General features: G+C 34.3%; 1 protein-coding gene across 7 annotated transcripts in view; it reads right to left on the reverse strand.

The window, feature by feature from the left end:
- Positions 1–23,773, reverse strand: part of LOC138320755 (uncharacterized) — a 36,295-nt gene that overhangs the window by 6,522 nt on the left and 6,000 nt on the right. For 3 of the 7 annotated variants that reach the window (XM_069263939.1, XM_069263942.1, XM_069263941.1), the window contains 4 exons: positions 17,258–17,498; positions 12,582–12,659; positions 11,987–12,166; positions 6,708–7,018 (listed from right to left, as the gene is read on the reverse strand). In XM_069263939.1, the coding sequence (XP_069120040.1) occupies positions 6,708–7,018; positions 11,987–12,166; positions 12,582–12,659; positions 17,258–17,498 (810 nt within the window). Of the gene's footprint in view, positions 1–6,707; positions 7,019–11,986; positions 12,167–12,581; positions 12,660–17,257; positions 17,499–18,450; positions 18,594–22,773; positions 23,606–23,773 lie in introns of those variants that run through there. The other 4 variants (XM_069263938.1, XM_069263937.1, XM_069263943.1 and 1 more) reach the window with 3 other exon arrangements.

The following is a 23,773-nucleotide window of genomic DNA, read 5'->3' on the forward strand; positions in this document are numbered from 1 at the left end:
TCTGTGATCAAAATTGAAAATGTGTGACTAAAATAATGAATAGCATTTGTGTTGATCATAAGTTTAGAATCTCAATGAAGTATTTCCAAAATATTTTATCCTAACACGCCAAGGTTTAGTAGTTGTCGTAACGAAACCAACAGGAATCCCCAACTTCAGTCAGAACGACGGTATTTTTAGCTCAGCGGAAGCGGTTGAAATATCGTGGTTTGCGCATGAATTGTGAAAGTAGATGACGTAATTTTATCGCCATGTGGGAAAACAGGTGTTCTATTATTTTAAAGAAAATGCTATCTTTCGGCGAGTTTACAAATTAAAAATAAGGTATGTAGTGACATTCTGAATATATAGATATTCCTTGTGACATTTCTTACGTTTATATGAATGATCTTACTGTCGTTGTTTTCTACCAAGTCAAAATTCGAAGCAAGCAGTCGTCGTCAAACAGTGCCATGCGCAGTCGATCACTTTGCCGGAGTTTATGACATGAAATCGATAATTTGATAGTTTCGGCAAAATAGCGAAATATTAAATGACTGAAATATAATATTTCTATGGTATTGTTATTTATCATTACAAGTGTTCTGTTTCTTGTAACGTAATTATGCTGAAACAAACGTAGTCTTATCTCGACTTTCACGAGTCTTTGACCAAATACCGGAAGTGATCGTCGCTGTTGTAAACAACATGGCAGTCAGCATCATAATCGATCATCAGTACTGCGCGAATTTGAAGATGTATTCGAGGGAATACATGAATAAATATTACAATGGTTTTGACAGTTTTTATACTGATGAAAAGGAGAACAAGCACGATGTTTTAGAGCCGTTTGCTGAAGAAACTTCGGTAGAATATGGGAAATCACCGGCTGTGTTTACACTTGCCTTATCCAGTGAATGGATCGCTATCAATACTCGATTTGTTTGAAATTATTTTCACAGAAGAAATTGTGAGCACAATTGTTTCGGATACAAATAGGTATGCCGACTTATACATCAAGGGACATCTAGAACTTACACAATATTCATGACATGGACTTCAGTCTTTCATAGCACTGACTATCAAAATGGGTCAATTCAAAATTGGCTTAGTAAATCAGATCAACATGTAAGACTGCTGGTCTACAGACAGTATTTGGGCACTCTATTTTTTTTACATCAGTAATGACCTGTGATAAATTTCTGTATATTTTGAGTTTTATTTTACAAATGTCATACAAGTGTTAGTGGTCTCCATGGTGAGGACAGTTAAGTTGGTTACACATCTCTTCAAAAACTTAGATTTCAAGATGTTTACTATGATGATTGCTTGGGGAGTAAAACTGAAATTTTCAGTGTACAGTCCAGACACACCCGTCAAGTACAGAATTGAATTGTACATACATTTTACTTTGTGACTTTAGTATTGTTCATAAATAAAATTGTAAACTGGACAGCTATCAGTGGTCAGTATAGGAGTGACATATGACCTTGTAATCTGCATCACTGAACTCTATCTTCTGAAACAGTACAACATCTACGTACGTGGGCTTCAGCAGTCCAGATCTATTTTATTTATGGTGAATAATGACTAAATTATAAAGTAAATATTATTTTGTATCTTTACACATTGAACTACGTAACATTTACACTAGCAGTGACGTATATTGTAATATTGTTTGAAGAGACAAAAGTGATCAATATTGTAATAATTTTTACATGTAATTTCAAAATTTAAGTATGGCAGAAATTTTGGGTTTTTTTTATGTATGCATAACAAAAGGAGAGAAAGCACAATCTCCTGAAGGCTCACAACAAGCCATTTTGTTGACTACCTGCCATTAACAGGAGAGAAAGTTAAAGCCAGTGCAGGAAGTGTGATGTCTTTGGTCCAGTAGAGTGTGATTTTTTTCAAGTCACAACATCCTATTTAGGCTTACCAAAATCCTGCAGAGGAATGATGTGTTTCAATTTTCCAATCATTACTATATTATTAGCTAGGTTGCATTAATCTTTTAACCCTGCTTTGAGTTGTACTATATAATTGCAGAATAAGTGCATGCATACCTGTGAACATCAGAAGTGACAGCAGGAAGAATAAATCTTCGTCACAATAAACAATGTTCAGGAACAATTTCCACATTTATATTAAAGGAGGATCAGGGAATCAGCTGTGTATTTTAACAGATTGTAAGTCTGTTTTATAGGCTTCCTGTATCCATATCACTGTAAGAAACTAAATTAGAGATTTATCTGTGTATTTTACTAGATGCTATTCAGTCTATTTCATAGGCATGTAAATGAATTGTCAATAAGGACACCTTGGTTGGGATTTACTTTGTAATTTTCAATTCTAGTTAGGCTACCAGTACCCATATCAGCAGTAAGGCCATAATGTGTGTCATATATGGTCATAATCCTTGGTGTTTTTACTGTTTTACCATGTTGAAGGTCTATTTTAGGCACTTGTACCTTTATCTTCAACGAGGACAATCAACATTGTGGAATCATCTGAGTATTTTACCAGATTGAGAATTCCATTTAAGGATATCCAACTAATATCATCGAAAGGAACTTATATTCAGGAATTACCTGTGTATTTTACAAGGTGGTTAGTCTATTCTAGGCTACTTGTAACCAATTACAACACTATATATCACTATGGTAAAGAAATTGCCTGTGCATTACATTACACCAGGTTGTGTTTCTATTCCAGGCTGCTGTATTTGTATCATTGCTATAAGGCTGTCAGAGGTCGATCATTACATAGGACTCCTATTTATTTTTCATTTATTCTGGAAGAGAAATAACCAGTAATATAACTCATGTGTATGCTCCAGTATTTTTGTCATCCGGAGCCAAAGACTTAAAACTGGAGACAGGAAAACTCTAATCTCTATGTACAATAAAACCACCAACAACATATTGCTTCCCCCCTCACCACACACCCCCCCCACCCCAACCACACACACTTCAAGGAAAATCATAACTAATAATTGTTTCACCTTACATATTCAAAATACATAATTACTGTTAACCCATATTCATATTTTGTCTAATATTTTGTTTTCAAAAAGAATAATCACCAGTCTAATGTAAATTTGATTCGAGACAAAGCTGTCCACAGATTGTCTCCCTTGAAAAACAAAATTTTAAGTTTTTTCAATATTTCTTTTTCAATAATCAGTTGTGATTGATTTTATTGACAAAATAAAAGAAAAGGGTATTGTACTGATGTGTACAAATAATATTTAAAAGCAAAGAACAATTCATTTTTTTTTCTGAAGCTTTGTTGTTTTCTTACCTGAATTTTGCCACATTTTGCGGACAGGAATAAAAAGAGCTATATTTTACATAAAATCAACCTTCAAATGACCATTGAATGTATCCAACATATTATTTGGATGCTTCTTGGTATTTTAGAATGAAGAAAAAAAAAGGTTTTATTTTTATTTTTTTTTCAAACAATTCAGCACTCGGTACTATCCCAATATGAGACAATTCAGCACAACTAGGGTTAAGAACATATTTTATCTTCTTTATGAGGACATTAATGCCATATAGACATAGTTTAAAGTGAAGATAATTAAGCTGCCTAGAGCTAGCGTGAAATGATCTTAGTTGATAGTGAGCGGAATTTAAGTAAATTTTCATACTTACATTATACATTTGTAAATCGGTTGAACATATCATTAGACTTTTTTTTTCGTTAATTAATCTATTAATTGATCAACTAGATCAATTACCGTTACCATACATCTATCATCCGTTATCGGCTATAGCTCCTGTATAAGTATACATTTCTAGATGTCCAAAGTAAAAACAGGGATTTACAATTCTCATCGGAAATGAAATCTAAACTTAATTTTTATTCCAAAATCAACTAATATATTAACCAGGCATAATATGCTGAAAAGGATGGTACATTTGATTCTTGCCATTTATCAAAATGAAAACTGCCTGGCATTGAGTTTTAAGCAATGCTTCATCACATCATTTAAATTTTTTAAAAAAATCATCTTATTTAGTTCGATTTCGTGTTATCAATTTTCCGTATAATTTCTTGCGCATAAGCAATTTACTGTTATTTATTCATTTGAAGCCCTTAGCTATACAGAAAAGTATTTAGATACACTTTGATCCAGCCTTAATCAAGGTTAAAATCTCATCGTGTAGTGTATGTATCTGCTGATGTCTGTCACGAATTATTATCAAACAAATACTGAAAGAAAAAATACACAGGACAAGTTGACTGTTATGTAAGTATTAAAGTTTAAAATCATGACGGAATAAGTGGAGTCGCCCCACTGCATTAACATGTTTAGATTAGATGGATTAAGTACACACCGTACCTTTAAGTGAAGACCCAAAACAAAGCCTGACAATGCTAGATACTACTACATGTACAGCACCTAGTCTAAATATAGTACGTCACCATCAAGTAGTTCAGAAATGTGAGCTCATTTCTCTGAATGTGCGAATGAGATCTTAAACATGTAAATGACTACTTCAAGCAACTTGGGTTCTCCTAGATAGGAATATCAGTAGGCAGTTTATGACTGAGTCCTGATGATACTTATTGCGAATATACACAAAACGTGTTCGCTGGTGTCTTCAAGAGGATATCCATCATTTGTTATACCAATATAGATGACAAAACCACACGACATCTTGTCTTCGATAGTTCAGGCTATCAATGACATGCCCAAAATGTTGTGGTAGCCCTGGCAACCAGATATGTCGTCTGAAGTTGTTTATCGGTATCAAATTATACGGACTCTATATAGCATAACAATGTCAACGACCAAATGATATTGTATGATAGCAATATCACGTATAAAAACCAAACCTAAAACCGACAGATAATACATATTATTATACCTCAATTTCATTTAGAATGCTCTAATTGGATTAAACTTGATCACATGGCATTTAATAAGTTAGATATTTCACCGGAATGGGAAGGCGAGGGATTTAACCACAGTAAAATAAGCCCTTGGAAGCTCCGCATGTCATCTGCAACGTCAACCAACAATGGCAACGCTGTTGCTTATGTGTTTGCAGCCCGACGAAATTAGCAACGTTGTTGTGAAATAAAATCATCATGAATTCTTTTTTTGGGTTTTTTTTCTTCTTTTTATTTTGTTCTGTATTATGAAATAATTATGTTCCTATGTGTTGGAATACATCTAGCATTGTCTCCATGGAGAGAGTTATTTTTACTCGGGCTTCGCCCTCGTATCCATCCACAGATGACCATAATTGTATAATAACATTTGAAACGTCAACTTCTTTTGCCTTAAAACTTCATCGGATATATAGGTTTATTTTAACTTGAATTGAATCAGTGGAAACAAAATTTCACTATAATTAAGCACAGAAACGTTGATGTTATCATATACATTGTATTAATATTCTGGAATTATGCCAGAAAAATACGGTTTTCAGGTACAGACTGTGTAAGCAACCTAAGGGGCAAATTAAAAGTGAATCGGCGGTCGTCTCAAACAGTCAATCAGTATACCGGGTATAAACAGTAAAAAATATTAAGCTTCTAAACCTCGTTACATGGAGTGTTATAAACTACTTCTGTGAATGTGTTGAACTGAATTTATTTTAATAAATTACGACAAATGTGAAGTATTGTCCGTTACAGGGAAATAGTAATTCTTTTTTGGATCATATGTCTTGCAACAAAACATGCAATTATGTTTTCTCACCCTTTGTGGGACTAGATTGGGGAAAACATACACACAGTGTTTTTTGCCTTGGAATGTGAATGACGGTTGTCAATTATTCAGTTATATCACGCAAATATAACATATGCGGAGGGGTTTCAACTGTATGTTCATTTCTATAATCTGAATACATTGAGTGTACTGTTTATGAGGAAAACTTTTAACTGATGATTTTAAGTCTTTCTCCCACACATTTCCTTGATTTGCCACAAATACAGTAATTGCACAATTTTTGTCCAAAACAGTCTTCTTTCTATATTGCCAATATGATATAAGTGCAGCCTTTTTGAATATTGAAATGTCTTCCTGTACATCATATTAAATCATAATGATAATAATTTTTAGACTGCTCATCTCAACTACGACTATTATTTTTCCATTCATTGCTTTTTCTGATACTAAATTTAACACCAAACGAGAATCGGATTTTGACCATATGGGTGAACAGGAAATGTGCTATTGATCTTGCTTTAAAAGGATTTTCAATAGGTTTGATTGATATATGTAAACATTTACAGAGACCCGTAAACCAATTAATGTGTTATAATGTCACGGCCCGTATTTCAATAGACGCCAAATCTACCCTGTTATCGCCGGTTTATTGTATAACATGAGATATGTCGACGTCATTGCTGTCGACCCGATATCACCCTAATTTATTTCGGTGCAAAAGCTTTACGTCTAGTTCACAGTAATTTCTCATCAAAACTCTGTCTATTATAAAGCGAAAGACCCTGAACAATTCATCTCTAATAGCAAAAGTGATCGACAGGGTCCATAATAATAAGCATGTTTTGAACTAAAACTAAAAGTCGTTAGTTAAAGATATAATGCGCATTAAAAATGGTAGTTAAAGTTCTTAAAATCTAGACTTTGCAAAAATAGTGTTCTTCACTAAATTAGAGTAATATCTTTTCTAAATAAGTTAAATGGGATTACTTTCCACTTTAGAATTACTCAAAGCAAGATTATAATATATGAGGATGCTTACTCCGAAGGCTCCGCCTTTTTTGTCTTTATCCTTGTGGTCCTTATGACCTATTGACATCATATCAGAGCTCCCAGAATCCCCGGTGGTAATGGTTTCCTTCCGGTTGGTCGTCTTGCTACCATCAGCTTTAATGATGGTTTCCTCGACAACCGTTTTTGTCACCTTGTTTGCCCCACTTCCGCTAGTTTCAGTAAATGTCCGGACAGACCGGGATTCGCCACATCGGCTCGCCATATTGGAAGGAGTATCTTTATTTTCAAATCGACTAGAAAACGGACCAGAACCTTGTTTGTGCTCAACAGGGAGTCGATCTGAAAAGTAATAACATGTATCATTATCAATCAGAATACAAACGGAATAGTATTCTAATGTCGTATTTGTATTGATGGCTATCGCATAATATTATATATATATATGTTATAAACAGTAACTCCTCGGACGTCGAATTGTCAATTAAGATGACTGTCACTAGCAATGTGTAAGCGCATAGGTATAAGTAATATAATGTCAGCGTTAAAACAACCAATAACTCAATATTAGATCCATTGTTTTAACATACTTTCAATATGAATCTTTATCGGACAATGAATGTTGATCACAACGTCGAAGATGTCGTGTCCTATAAAGCGTCATGTGGTAAGTAAACTGTATTTCAGGTGAGATAGGACTAGAATCTGTATTGGTCTTCAAATATTTATCCAGTCTTAATATTAGCATTGAGTTCCATTGCTGTTATAAATAGTCGTTTTGGATGATAGACACACGGCTTTACTTTTTGAAACGTTTAGCGACATAGGCCACCTCTGTCAGTATTGATGACAATACATGTCACTTTTAACTGACTACACAAATGGTATATCACAATACCAAACAAATGTTAATTGGACTTTATGTTGACTTCTCACTTTGATAAACGATTAGATATTCTATTTGCATAATTTATGATATGTATACATATTTCATTGTTTAGTAGAAGATAATCAATGTTCATATCAATGAATTATTATATATTCAACAGAATTGATAAAATTAGCAATCTTATTTGACATTTATATGAACTACAACAGATTCACTGGCAAATGACCAACAGGATGCGCATAATAATGAAGTTTCTTTGTTGCGATTCGTAACTATACCTCACGTTTTAAATATTATCCTTATATCCGTTATACCTTATTTTACTGTAACTCATAAACCTATCCTCTTGATTTGCATAAATACATTAATTCCAGTAAAAAACTTACAACTGATATTACGTGTCCTGCGGTAACCGTCCTTGTGAGAGCTAACACACCCTGGTACTAAGTCAGTACTGGTTGTGGGAGTACATGTATTGATGTTTAGAGGTAGCTATGCGTGTCAAATGAGGACTATATACTGCAGAAATCGATAAAACTTGCCTGACCTGGTTACAGTTTGTGACTATCTTTGTTAGTACTATAGTGAGAGTTAAGTGTTTACATCCAATCTACACATAATGTCTCTTCAATTGGAGCATATCGTCAGATTTACAGCTTTCTTTTACTTCTTGATGCAATGTGACAGACTAAATTTCCTGGTGCATTTGTTCATTCGTATCGATATATTTGCCTGTTGTTAATTTAGAATACTAACAATGGGAAATGCAAGATCCTGAGCAGATAACAATACATTATACATTTATAATCATGTAATTATGAGACTACGCATACCCAGTAGTCCCTTCGGACGCTGCGTCAAAATATGCATAGGTGTAGTGTTACAACACATGTATAAGAGTATATGAATGTTTAGATATGTCGATATGAGGTGTACATCAGTATGGGTGACATATGTTATTGACGTTCTAGCTTTATCGATCAAACTAAACTAGGTGTTTGTGCTGTGTCAATATGGTTATAAAGCTGAATAAACAATGAAACTGACCAGTGTATCCATATATAGTGTGTCCAGTAAGTAAGATTAACGTCAACAATGATGGAGACTATTGTGTATTGCATTTTAACAAATCAATAGATTGGCATAATGTATTTATTGTCTGTAGGTCAAATCATATGCCAAAAATTATTATACTAAAGATATTTAAGTATTGGAACAACAATATGTAAATCATTTCGAACGTAACAAGCTCTAAAATAGCATTACGTAGAAATATGCAGTACATTACAACTATGGATATAACTACTCTGTTCTAAAGGTGTAAAATACATGTTGTCGCCAAAAACACATTTTTAAAAAGTGTTGTATTTCGTACATGCAATACAAATTGCTTCTATTTTTGTATAACACACAAACATTATTATAATTAGATAACTACTGTGCAATCGTATACTATTGTATTGCTGCAATTTTGCAGTATGACTTGTTAGCTTTTAAATTCAATTTACACGTCAAATTATATGGCTAGCGGTGCGTTTCAGAACACAATGCAGCATTCGGGAACATCTAAAAAATACACTACACTACAATTTATGTTGAAGTCATTTCTTCATTTTGCCTTTTGTAATGGGTGATATAAAGCAGGAAATATTTGTCATTTAAAGTTTTTCATTTGAGTTTTGAGTGTTATAGAAACAAGACAAAACAGCGGTAGAAGTGCCATTTTAGCACTGAATTAAGTAAACACTCCTATGTTTTCTCAAATCATGATTATCATCTTAAATTAGCTTCATTGTATATCAGAGTTGACAGAGTTAACAGCTTAAATTAAAAAGAGAAGTCTTGATATTTTAGCTTTTAGTCTTCCTCCATTATTTTCCCACCGAATTCCGTTGAAATATATTAGCTGATTAGAAAACCCACAGTGATAATTAAATTATTACGGATAATAACTTTTGCAATGTCAATTTGAAAGTTAAAAACTGAATTCCTATTACAGTTTCACGTTTATACTGTTTACCAAAAACTTGCACAAAATATCTCGATTATTTTCTGTTTTGTGTATTGCTTATTGAAATCGATAGCCAGATTATCAAAATTAAAACTTACCTATTACCGCTGAATAATTTTGATATAAATGTCTCCGAATATAACGCATACAACAGGAAGCTCACTATTAACAGACACCTATATCTCAGTCCATATCACAGGCGTGTTTCGATCGGAAACGCCCGGATTTTACCTGGGCATTCTGGGACATACAGAAATTATAACAGGGTCAATAAAACGATAAAAGTTGACCAGGTAGAGACAGAGGTATTTGGATCGAAGTATAAACAATCGGTATGTCAACAAAATGTGGTATTCCTGAACAAAGCTAGGTAATTATTAAAGGGAATCGCACCATAGCCGCGATAGTGAGGATTTCCCCACCTCCAGCAGATTGAAGTGTTTCTATGGTTTTCAATGAGTATAGATTGACTCACGACAAGAACTGATCGGGGAAAGGGTTTTTGCTATTTAATAGAAATGCATTAAGCACTCTTTCTAAACTATCTTAGTCAAAACAAAAATAATGCAAACAAATAAAAAAAACTCATTTAAAAGAGTAAAAAAAAATAATTCAAATTTATTTACAGATTATTTTGAATTTATCATCAGAACGTATTAACTCATCTTCTATACTGGTTATGTATCGTAGGTACTGTGGCGTTATTCAGTGTTAGGTATTGTTGTGTAGATTAGATACACGTACCGCTGACCACTAGCTCTAGGCTTTGCCATTTTCACAAATCAGCATACTTATCGTGGATATAATTACATTTTAGACCTGAGCTACATAAGAACGAAATGAAGTTAATGTTGTTTCCAGAAGTAGTTTACGTAGAAATCAAAATTTTCAGTGGATTTTCAACTGATTCGAAAAATATCATTTTTATGTTCATACCGTTTGAAAGAAATTATTTTTCAGATCTACATATTTTGATATACCGGATCCAGTATAACACATGAGGAATAGTCTACACCTGAATATATATGTGATTTGCACAATTATAATTTCACTGAAACGCATGAATATGCAAAGTTTACATTATGCATATCAAATAGGAAAGCATAAGCATGATCGTTTTAGGTAGATGCATGAAGTATTGAGTAATGTGTTATAAGCTATATATGTGACAATAGAACTGTAATTTATCATTTAATTGTCTTAAATATATCGTAAATAACAGAACTCATTTTCATATTGCTACTAGATATTGAAGATTTACTACAAATGATTTAGATATGCAAACTAACGAGAGTTTAATAGCCGGCGTCATTCTCGTGTCGTTTTCTGGGTCATTCTTCCTCGCTTTTGCATATTACAGAGTTAACTCCCTTGTAGGCAGGTATACACCGCTATTGTTTTTTGAAACTCGTGACGTTTCCTCTGAAAAGAATGACGTTACTCCCGCACACACAAGATCAACACAATCAACACCTATCCACAAGGACAGATAACTCCGTTATATACTTCCGTGTATGTCAATCCTTTGATTGTCAGATCCTGTGTACCGGTCGTTGTGATTTAGAGCTTATACATTGTCCTGTTTTCAAAAAGAATTGATGTGAATCTAATCTTTATAGACCTAAGTGTATTTGTAAATTGCTTTTATTTTGTATTGTATATAATTTTACTTGTTATGTGTTACAATTAAAATGCTACTAACAACAATATTATTGCCGTGTGTATATGGTTTCAGATAGTGAATTGTTAAATATCTATGTGATGTCTACATTCTTTATTACACTTTGAGAGATATTAGGATTTTCCTGGTCTGCAATGGTACGTTTTAATATCATAAACCCTTATAGTTAATTTATACTATTTTTTATAATAAACTATGTTGCAAGCTGTTTCTTGAAAACCTACTACATGTAATTCATTTTGTGAGTTTTATTCCTACTGAAGATCTCTTTCTTCAACAAAAAAAAAGTTCAAACTTCAAACGCCGGTCAAACTTGAAAACTATGATAAGTATAGTCAATGTTAGTTTAATTTGCACACAAAACTTAAGATCAAACTTTGTTCAACATGAGTACATAATGTTAATTTAAACATTATTTCAACTTAAAAGCAAAATGTTAGTCCAAGCGTTGTTCAATTTAAGCACAACGTAAATTGTTAGTTCAACAATAAACCCAAAGTCAAAACCTCCAAAACGTTGATTTCACAAGGTTACTTCACCTTGAGAATAATATGTTTCTACAAGCGTTAGTTTAGCAGGTGTTTCAATCAAAATATAGTTCAACTTTCACACAGTGTTAGCGGAATATATTGTTCTATCAGCGTAAAGTATTATTCGAATGTTAGTCCCCCTTTCACCATGCCATGCCTTTTTACATGCATCAGCTAGGACAACAAAATGCTTAACAACCTGTCGATGGAGGAAGATCAATTTTCCCGTCCTTTGGTGGAAGTACGTTTTCCCGGAATGTACCCAACATGTTTCCAGCTGGTCTATAATTAGCTACGACTAGAATCTTGCCATCTTTTGTCTTGGCTTTCCCTACACCAACCTCCGTGGTTCCTTTCCACACCACCTGTGTGAAATGTCCTGTAAACGTTCAGAAAACTATTAGAATATGTTCGGATGGTAGAATGAAATAGAAAAACTGTGGATATACAACTGAAGGTTTAATGTCCATATCCATTCTAAACAAGCATGTCAAACTATATTCATTTAAATCACGATTTACCTATCTTAAAACACAAATCAAAAGTTTTGTCATTGCAATTTGAACACTATTCATGTTTTTGCTTTCGTTTCTATTCTTGACAAAATGAGAACTCACTTTCACTGGGGTTTGAAGTTATAATTGCGTGCAACTGCATTCTATAATGACCACATACGATTGTCATTTAACTTAAATAATTATTAGAGGATCAACATATTTGGTTTCAAACAAAAGTTACATAAACATAATTGTATTGCTTTCATTGTATTAATGATACATTGTGGTGAACCTTACCAGTACCGGCGGATGGTGGATCCTGGCCGAACTTGTGCATCTTCACCTCGCTGTACCATTGGTCAGTGACCTCTTGACCTTTGAAAGGAGACATTATAATATTTATCAAAAACATACACGGATACATCGTTCAACAGTGAAAAATACTTAATAAATGCAAAATGCTTCAATAAAATAATTATCACACAACTTGCCTGTCAAGCCATGTCATACGGCCATGTTAAATAATTTAATATGCCACTCGCCTAAAGGCTCTTGGCATATCAAATTATTGAACTCGTTTGATAAATTTCATATTACATAAAGTGTAAGAAACTCTATTTCCAAGATACAGCTTATGGCAGAATATTGATGTTTTACAGCATATAATCTATATGATATTTATATATTCCAAAGGGTCGTCTAGATATAATGAAAGCGCTCAAGAATATGTGGAGTTTTTTTTATTTTTTTTTTATTTTATGTACTATGTATATATAATTAATTTAAATTTCATTCAACATATGAAATGTTTTAAACAAGAGAACTGCACTGTCCATCGAAGCAAATTGTTACAACAGTTTCCGGAATATAAAAGGTAATTGGACTTCGGAACTTGTAAGTTATACACCCGAGTTTCACCCCTATACATCATTCACATAACATGAAATCCACTGAACGCCTACAAAGTTTAATCCTATATGAATGAGCATGTTTTGCTTTGCTGTATAATGTGTATTATGATGACCAGTAAAACATTGTATTAGTCACTTAAGTGGTCAAACAAACATCGGAATTGTCACTTTGTGTTGACTCTTCGTGGGGGCAAGTCGACATAAAAAGGACACGTGGAAATAGGTTTATACTTGTCGTCGGAAATCACATGTCAAACACACTATGTAGATAGCTAAACGCTTAACCTATACCCAAACAAAAAGTGAAGCTCTTTTTGTGTCATAAACACGCCATGTACAAACAAATCATGCTGTACATGAATTAAAATATTGCTACGTATTATTAATTATATCATGAAAAGGACTGTAAAACTGTCACAGACTCTCAGTTGCATAGTAACCGCCAAAATAAGACTTTCACGTTACAGTTCGACAATTTGATCCTAGTATAATCTTCATTTTAGTATTCTTTGGCTGAAATAGCAGTCCTTCACGCGTTATTGTAGTGATGTGGACATACCGTTGACCGTGTAGTTCATATAGCCCTTTTCCAGTTTATATTTAATCCTTTGAACCATACGGTTTACTGAAGGTAATAATTTGTATGCAATCAATTCCTCGAAATCCTATTTTAAAATCAGCAAAATATCAACAAAAATTCAATGTATTTCGACCAGTAAATGGTATGGTATGTATGGTTATAAACTACAGTTTACAATGTACAGGGTTTTATGAAACGTATGAGTTTTTTTTCAGTTTTGCAAACCTTGGAGTCATTGACATTAAAGTTATATGTGCCGTAATTTTCATAATCTCAGGTCGAGATGAGCGAGCTTTTAATATATTTTTCACCACCAAAATTTTATCTTCATTTTTAAAATTACAGTACTTTCAATGTATAGGTTATAATTTTACAAGTACAAATAAGAGCTAAAATAATTATATTTGCATCTATAGTGAAGTGAAGTGAGTACATACGGTCCTACCATGAAGCCAATTTACATTGTTCTTAGTTATTGTTAATAATTTCTGTACATATGTTTCCATTCAAACATACATCAGGCATAAAAAAAAATTTACAGTTATTATTATTGAACATAATTTCTGTGCTGTAACTAAAGTTATAAGGCATCTGAAGCCATTTGAATGATTTTCACACCTTAATTAAGCAAATCATATGGTATTCAATAGATAAATCAAGAAAAAATACCATGTCAAAATGTTTGCCAAGTTTGGCAAATATAACGATATCACAAAAATACACTTTTTATCACATAACTAGAAAAACCTATTATTTGAACACCAAAATGTGCTGCAACAATCGAGCGGTGGCGACCATTTTATCCCGCCTTCTCGAAATTCTGACGTCACGTCAATTATATTGACGTCATGTGACGACTCACACAATGAAAATCGTTCCTGATTATATTACACTAGGAACTTATGCAAAATATAACACGGGCTAAATCACTAGATATCAGGCGGATTATGTGATAAAGCTGTATACGAGACGACCCTAATTTGAATATCTGCAATATCACCAGCTCAGTGGGGTGTTGATAAACAAAGATAACTCGGTATGACTAAATACTGGTGCCAATCATGAGCCTTTTAGAAGCCTTTTTTTTTGGGGGGGGGGTTGTCAAAGAAATGGACATAAAAGTATGTGACAACTGTGGACTTTGTACCAATTACACCAATAGGCCAGAGGTGTACATGTGGTGAAATGTCAACCATCAATACCACTTATCGGAGATAATGTGTCGTTTCACGAATATCCCAAATAGCGCAATATTTATAATTACACCAGGTTCTTAGTCCCCTTAGGTAGTGTACAAGAATCAGAGGGCATGACACGAACAGACGGCACCATTTAGTACACCTTGAGTACCGGCTACCTTGACGTTTACGATTTTATCCTTTGCCCCTATAAGGATTCGTTAGATTTATTTTTAGCAGAGTCGACAATTCTGTCAGTACTCAGCATGAGTTAATGTCGTATAGGGTATTTGTGTACCTTAGTGAGCTTCAAACTAAAAGGCCAAAGACATAATCAAATCATTCCATTTATATTTCACTGAGGAATGTATTTACCGAGGATTTCAGCTCGGCATTGCTTTATCAATAGTATTTCAGGACGACGACAATCCTGAAGTAATTCTGTGTGGGTGGAAGGGAAGCATTGTGTACGTGGCTAGTCTAATCGTAGACTTAAGGGATGTATATTAGCACTAACCAAGGTAAACAAACACCTCTATCAGAGAGGTAGGGGTTATCAGAAACTGGCTGTCGTCCGGAACGGATGGCCAGGTTATCATCTTCGTATAAATTAGGGCGGGGCCGAATACAGATATACCTTCCGTGTAGTTCTATGTGGGAAGATGTATACGTCGTTCAGCCATTACTGTGAATATCTCATTCTTATTTATCAGGTTTGCGCACCTTTGTTTCAGTTTATCAAATGTAGGATAGTGATAGCTTGGTGGACAATGGAGCCGAGACGGAATAGTTTGTTTCTCTAGCTACTATGTTGCAACTTCATTTCAATGGCGATTAATTTATCGTCGAGATTCATATTTTATGTTCACTTGTGGCATTTTTCTAAACTGTTCATATATAACAAAATAATACAGACGTGGAAGAGTGCATTTGGATGCCGCGCTTAACCTATATCTCCGAGCGTGTACTTCAATACCATAATTTGACATTGTCGTCAGCAACATTTACTAACGGGTAGTAACATTGTACATAAGCGTTACAAAGTTATTAAATGGAATATTAGTAGATACTTGTAGAACCTTAATAACGACAACGTGAAGACAATGGTAAGATGATGTGATATTGCGTTGATGAGACAGTATCGATGTGAAGTTGTAAACTGCAATATGTCGAAATAACAAATGAAAAGCCTTGCTGTTTGTGAAAAACAAAAAATGGTTTGATAACTACACGTTTTAAATCATCGTGAGGACGAAGAACATAGAAATCAGCTAACGCGTTACTTATATGGAATATAAGACTTCCGTCTTAAGAACACCTTCTCAGCTAATGAGGATGTTTTCATGTTTGAGCAGGGACTTCAACAAAAAGTGATTTTAAATTCGTGTCTGGCGAAATCTGTTTTAATTTTAAACTTATTACATGTTGAATATAGATAAGTAGTTAATTTTACTCAGACTTATTTTAGACTCTATTATGAAGATAGATAAGTGGTGTTACGGACAAGCGTCATCAGATATCCAAAACATGACGTGTAATCCCATCTTATTTTCGTGTATTATCTCTTTCAACACAGATTGATTACAATACTCTGAAATAACACACGATTCTAACTTGTCTTTGTATAAATAACTTCGCGATTTAAACCGAATCGCCTCGTTTTCGTCTCTTTTTCACACTACAAATTGAGATATGATATCACCGGGGTCTGTTTAACGAGCCTACACGTCGTTTGTAAATCTCCATGGAAATTTTTAAGTACGTATTGTGTCTCGTGTTAAGAATAACGTATAAAATAAAACCACATGAATCTGCAATTAAAGCTCAAATCTATTAAAATCGAAAATTTCAAGACTACAACGTTGTATGGATCAGAGTTATAAGATCATTCAGGAAAAGGTCCAAAACGTTTATGTTTCCGTTATGTTCAAATTAGTTTAAGTCGTGTGGATAACGACGCTTATGATGGGCTATTCCGTTTTTGCATCTAGAGTTAGCTCCCTTGCGGATAGGTATTCACTGTGACGTCATGGTTTTGTGAGTGTAATTCACATCGTTTTCTCTGAAAACTATAACAGATCCTGGCAAAAATATCGAACAGTACACCCATGTGCACATCATATACTGACAAAAACCACTTAAAATAAAATCCTGGTATGCCTTGGAAATGAGATAGACACCAGGGTTGCAAGGACAGCTAGCAAATAACGAAGACAGAAAGACATAAAGCATATCCTATTGTGGGGAAACAAAAGAAAGAATCAACGAAATATCAAAAATATTAGCCAAACTTTCTTTTAGTACCTGTATAGTTATCTGGCCTCGATGTCCATTTCATTGCGATATTTTCCCCCATCCTTGTTCCATCCAGCTTACAGTCGCTGTGTTGAAATGAGTCGGTCTTAGCAAGATGGTCGGCCCACTTTTGTGCCGCGTTGGACAGGTCAGCGGCGTGATCTACAGGACCACACTGGTGTTTAGCGCGGTAAATGTTGTGAGCTTTCACCACTTCGTCAATAAACTTCTGGTCAGCCATTTCTGAATTCTGAAAATCCAAACTCATTGTAAAACAAAATCTCAATACCATCGTATCAATTTTCAATACATAAAAAAATCATTTTCCACACCAAAAAGAAAGACTCAATTCGTTAAACGCATTTTCTTATGACTTAATTGTTGCCTGCTAGATGTAAGAGCTTTAGAAACCCAAAAGAAATAATGTATCGTTATTTCTTTATGTAAACAATACATATGTACAAATGTAAGAATATTTCACGAGTTTCTGAGAACTTCGTCTGTTGTAACAAATTTATCTTAAAATCTTTAATGACAATTGGAATAACCTGATTGTATTTCTTTGTTCTTTGTTTCCATATATAATAAAGAATGCGGTTATCTTTAAATCCCGGTATTTATAGTCACAATGTCGATATGTTTTTTATTGTCTAGTATTCGTTTATACATAGTCAAGCTATTGTTGCCAATTCTTGCCTGTATATAAATGATTAATGACAAATGATGATTTGCAAGATCACTGCCCTTTTTTCAAAACCAAACAATAATGGCTGAATCTGAACTATATTTTGATGCTTAAAATGACCACATACGTCTCTAAATGGTATAAATATGCAATTCAAAGTTGTCGCGAGGGAAGCACCCAAATCTCCCCCCCCCATCTTCCTTCAAGACGGCGCTAAAAAGCATAGATAAAAATCTGCTTTCAAGTAATTATACTCACGTCTGCCGTACACAATGGAGGGACAAAATGTCCGAACTAAGTCACCATATTCAACACTAGCCATTAAGTGAAACATTACCAACAATATTTCATATACCCTCACAGTATTATTCTGCATATATGTCAACCTTACTGTTTCCTATTAAATGAGCTGTTTTCTTATTTCAGATAATAAAAACGTATGTGGAATGGTATATTAGAACCATTACAAATGCCTTATATGCGAAAATCAACGTTCTGTATAATTCTACAGACCTACCTGTTCAGTCGACCTACCCTTTGAATTGTCTCAAAAAGTCACCTGCGGTCAGTATACCAATGGAATAGATTGAAACATTTCCGCATACCAAATATATATAGTATTTCACATCCTACCATTTTACGTATCACGTGACCTGAATAAGCTATTTACGATAGATGATATACTTTGGGGGATGATATTTGATTTCCAAAAACAGGTTTGTAAAAGAAGTATGATTGACACTTTGTATTTTGATATTGGCCGGATTGCAATCTTACGATTGTTTCGCTCTTTCGTGTGCTAACTACCCGGATTTGATACAACTAATACAATAGGAATTTAACAAAGGCATATTCGTCTATAATGTGAACAACCTACATGTACGTCACCCAAAGGGTGTATCGGACATACAACATAAGGAAAAACACCCACGTCGAGTTGACAGTTTGTCATCATTTAACATTGACAGATATTAAACATTGTCATTATTAGCTCGGATAAAGCAAAGACGTCGCTACGTAACAAAATCGACTGCATGGATATCGGCCACTTTCGTCGAAACCGATTAACTTCATCGTCACAAAGCAGCCCAACTTACTGATATGCCGGTATAACATCTGATAATTTGAGAAATAATACTGATAAATATACCCGGAACGAAATCAACAAAGTTGGTGTTTTATTAAATATTCAGCAAGTCAGTCGCGTGCACACCCGCGCACTCTGAAGTTCACATTTACAGTTACTGAAATGATTTGTCCAACTGTGCATACTATAATACGGTTTTTATTATCCAATCGCCCATGCAGATCAGGCGGATACACTACCATGCTAATGTTTTAGCATGTTCTACTCTATTTCTGTTCCTGAATACTTTGGTTATCCCTTTATAGTTTTGTCTACTTTTTACACATCGAGTTTTCTTCATGCAATTATTGAAAGGCTGAAGCAACATCCAATAATTTTGGAATGCACTTGTATTACTTTGCCAAATGGATTTGCTCATGCAGCCGGGACGAGATGCAGGGAACTCTCAACATTTAATCGCAAAGCAGTAATTGAAGATGTCATATCAACCCAACTACAAGTCCCATTCTATAGTTAGGTAGAACAGAAACTTATTGTATTCCAGGTTAGAGGCTGCTAACGAAAATGTGTTTTGAATGTGAATGACCTTGATATGTATTCAAAATATGCTTAACTCTCCTCACTCTCTTTTTTCTAATATTCTTGACTTTTATGTGATGCTGCAGTGCTTTTATGCACGATGTTTGTATATAATCATATATGGTATATCAGTAAATTTCAGTTTGGTGACAGTAAAACGAATCAATCTACAATTGACACAGTTTCGACGATTAAAATGTGACCGTTACTTCTGTCGTCGAAAGTCTTTGTAGTGATGTGTTTTGCATTATTCGAGCTAGTATGACGATAAACCATAATGTCACTGACGCACTGTGTGGTCATAAGATATCATTGACCGTCAAAGTTTAAATATATTTTTATCTCGAAGTAGAAGTTCTTTTACTGCTTTTGTGTGTCTGATATCTTTACCAGTAACGTAAGTTCTCCCCATTATACCTGATCACTCCCCTGTTGCATACGTGCAGAAGGACAGCTGTTAAATTGAAAACAAATATTCTTCTGTTCGTATTATGAAACAGGTAAATTGTCCTTCTGCGACGCATGTAACTTTTGTAACTAAAGTTTTAATAATTCAAAGTAAACGATTTCTATATTCACTGTATTATTCAATAGATATTAAATTTCTTCTTGTTCTAGTGTTGATAATTTGTGATAGAAACATACTTTATCTGGACACCATTCCCAGCGCCAGACTGTCTATGATTGTGCGATTATTCAATAAACATTATAACGAAAACGTGTCTACTGGACGGTCAATAGTATTATCTGGTCAAAGTGACTATTATCAATTGGTCAGCCTTGCCCTGAAATGGCTGACTTGGGTAATGCGCGTATGCTCAACTGAAACTTTCGTTTGTCTGGATTGATAGAAGTCGTTCTATCCTCATTCCATCTGAAGCATTGGTCACATAGAAACGACGTGATTTATAAGTTAATATCCGGTTTATGGTTATCATCATAAATCTTTATTCATGGTGTTACACCAATACACTACTCTTCGAATATTAACGTAAATCTGCATGAGTTATTTACAATAATATTTACAATTATATTACAACAATATTTACAACAAGACATAGATTTTTCTATTACTATGGTAACAATAACATACGATGATCAGTCGAAATAGTTATATTCTACGGGCCTCACCATGAGTTATGTCCCTTACAACAAGAATACTGTATTATAAACATGTGAAAGGTATTTGCATGATGATTAACGGAGTAAAAGATGCCTCATGCAAATATTGCGGGCTGTCATCAACAACTATTAGGAAATGTATAATAATGTTACTTTTTAATGTTATATAACACCTTAGATCAGCGCGTTTAAGTTATATAACATTGACATTGTATGATGTCATTCTTAACGATTTTTAAAGATGCTCAAAATTGATTTTTTTAAATACACCTACTAAAACGGTTTAATGTCCTACTGTTTCAAAACATTATTGAACTTGCTTCTTGAATCTGTCGAACTTTGTTGTACAATATTATAAAGATATTTTAATATGTTCGGGGAGGAGATTTTGTATAGCCAGTTATTTTCACGGGTGACCAAAAACAAAGGAAACAAGGAAAAACAATGGAAATTTTTCGTGGATCAAAATTTCGCGATCACGTCGATGACCCGCAAAAATATCCTATCACGAAAACAACCGGCTACACGGTGTATGAAGAAATAGAAAATATAATACTCTTTTTTCTATTACATCGTAATATGTACATGAATCGTGGTTACTTATTGATATTTTTGACATTATATCAAATTAACACAAAATTGCATATAAAATGATGAAATTTTGCTTTTGGTGCACTCAGTACTGCATTCCATTTAGGGCATAGTGCCGTAGAATTTTTTCGTGACGCAATTATTTGTTATATATATATATTTATCTTGAAGTAAAACAAAAAGCTCGTACTTTCAATAATGGTAATGGCGTAAAGTAAGCAACTTTTGTAATTAAAGAAAAATACGAATTCGCCTCCCCTCCTCCTCTTTTGATACAGATGAAATACCGTTCGTCAGCGGTGAACCATCTTTAAACAACATATATTGACTATACTTCATTTTTTTTTCTCTTCACACAAACACTTCAGAAGCTAGACAAGCAAACAATATAGATATGAAAACTGCGTCGCTTATGACAGTAGGAGTTATCGCTCTTGTCGCGCGCTAATGTTCCACGTATACAATAGTAGAGCGATTTCTAACTTAATTTAGAAAACAACTAAGATTAGCCGTAATAGGAAAATGCTCACTTTCTTTCATCTAAGAAACCATAACTCATTCAAATCAAAACTGTGGACAGTAACAATGAAAATTTAAAATGAACGTGCATTTTCAACACTGCTTTTAATGAGTATATTAATGTTTTACATGATTGTTCTGTATATTCTGGTTCAGGCTTTTCCGTTCACATGTGAACATATAAATACAATCACATATCGAATACGGAACGTGAACCATGTGTTATGGTCATTTTATTGCAAAAACTTGCTTACTATGGCTTTCATAGTTTTTTTATTATTGTATGCATCATAGTATTTTATGGCATCTAATAACGAAAAGTTGGTCCTTCAACTGAACTTCAACGTAACATAGTTAACCACAATGCACCGTCATTAGGTCTTAAAAGATGGATGGCTACCGAATACCGATCGAAAGTCATCTCAACCATTTTTTATAACATGGATCTAAGAATCATTAGGGCAAGCAGGTGATGCAATGGTAACAGATTTACTTTTTACTACGGTGACAAGGACTCGATACTCTACTCTAACATCATGTAAAATGAAACAAACTCGAGTTGTGCTGTTTTACCATACATGACCTATCATACGTGTGATTTCTTAGCTCTATTTTTATTTTTCTACTGTTTTATAAAATGGTGCAGTGACAGATTTAAATTCTAACACATATACCTTTATATTGAGAATCGAAGCCTTAAAGATTATCTTTAATTCTTAATACATGACATTAAACTATTTAAAAAAATTCTAACTGCATTCGATAGCAAAGACTTTATTTCGGACATTTTGGTTTGTTGTTATCCAGTCGATCTCATAGTACTATATGAACGGGACAGGTATTTAAAGTGTGCAGTAGCCTTAATTGTAATACATAGCAGAATGACCACATAGCCAACACGACCTTTAAAAAGCATTGTCTGATCAGTACTGATTATCCTACCTTTGGTCGTTGCCATGACGACTTTGGTGCAATACGATTTCGTTCTTTTTTATTGTCGTCTTTCATCCAGGTTTTCCTCATATTCGACTCTGGTGTAGGGCTTTCATTTAATGCTGAATAATGATTATTAACTTGCTTTTTAGGCGTCCACAAGTCCGATTTGAATTGGTTCGTGCAATTACTCAACGGAAGAGATGATCGAGGTCTATCATACGCACGCCCCACTGATATTTTATCATCTGGCCGGAAAGGTTGATCACAGTATGACAAAGATGACACTGGCCTACGGTTGTCTTGCCGTTCTATTCCATACTGTCTGTCCGAAACTGGGGTACCACTTTGGCGATGATCAGTTCTCTGTCTTTCTGATGTCTGTGCCCAGGATGGCCGAGCTTGGTAGTTTTTATTTTCAGGAACTGTAGTCGAGTAAGATCCCATACCTGAATTAACTGGTTTTAGAATTTTTGTTTGATTTGATTTCGCCCATGGCGGTTGTCCCTTGGGATCTGATTTCTGTACGATCAGGGGAACATCTCTGGAGCCCCTACCACTGCATGACGTCACTGAGCCCTCAGTACCGGGAGTGACCGATACCATTGCTCCTCTATCAGGATTTAGAGAGAGTCGAACTTCACCAAAGTCTGGATGTGCAGTCCTACTTTTAGTTTTTATCACACACTTAGAGGAATACATTATTTTGTCTCTTATAACAACAAATTTGAGTCCTTCACGTGAATCCAAACTACGCGTGCTTACCACGCCATTCTGGTGTTCGATAAAGGGAATCACAGGTTACGCATAAATCCTGAATCAACTTAATTCTTCCCTGAAGCACGACAGTTAGTGTGAAATAATATATGATTATGTATAAACAAAATAGGAAACTGAATGTTAGTCATATTTGTCGTCACGTACTTAGCTAAGTGTCCTTAACTTCCTGTATAGTTTCACTGTAAGTGCCGGTTCCGAGTGATAATAGAACATAATACACATTTACATA

Source organism: Argopecten irradians, chromosome 4 (assembly GCF_041381155.1).
Source record: "Argopecten irradians isolate NY chromosome 4, Ai_NY, whole genome shotgun sequence".
NCBI classification, from domain to species: domain Eukaryota; kingdom Metazoa; phylum Mollusca; class Bivalvia; order Pectinida; family Pectinidae; genus Argopecten; species Argopecten irradians.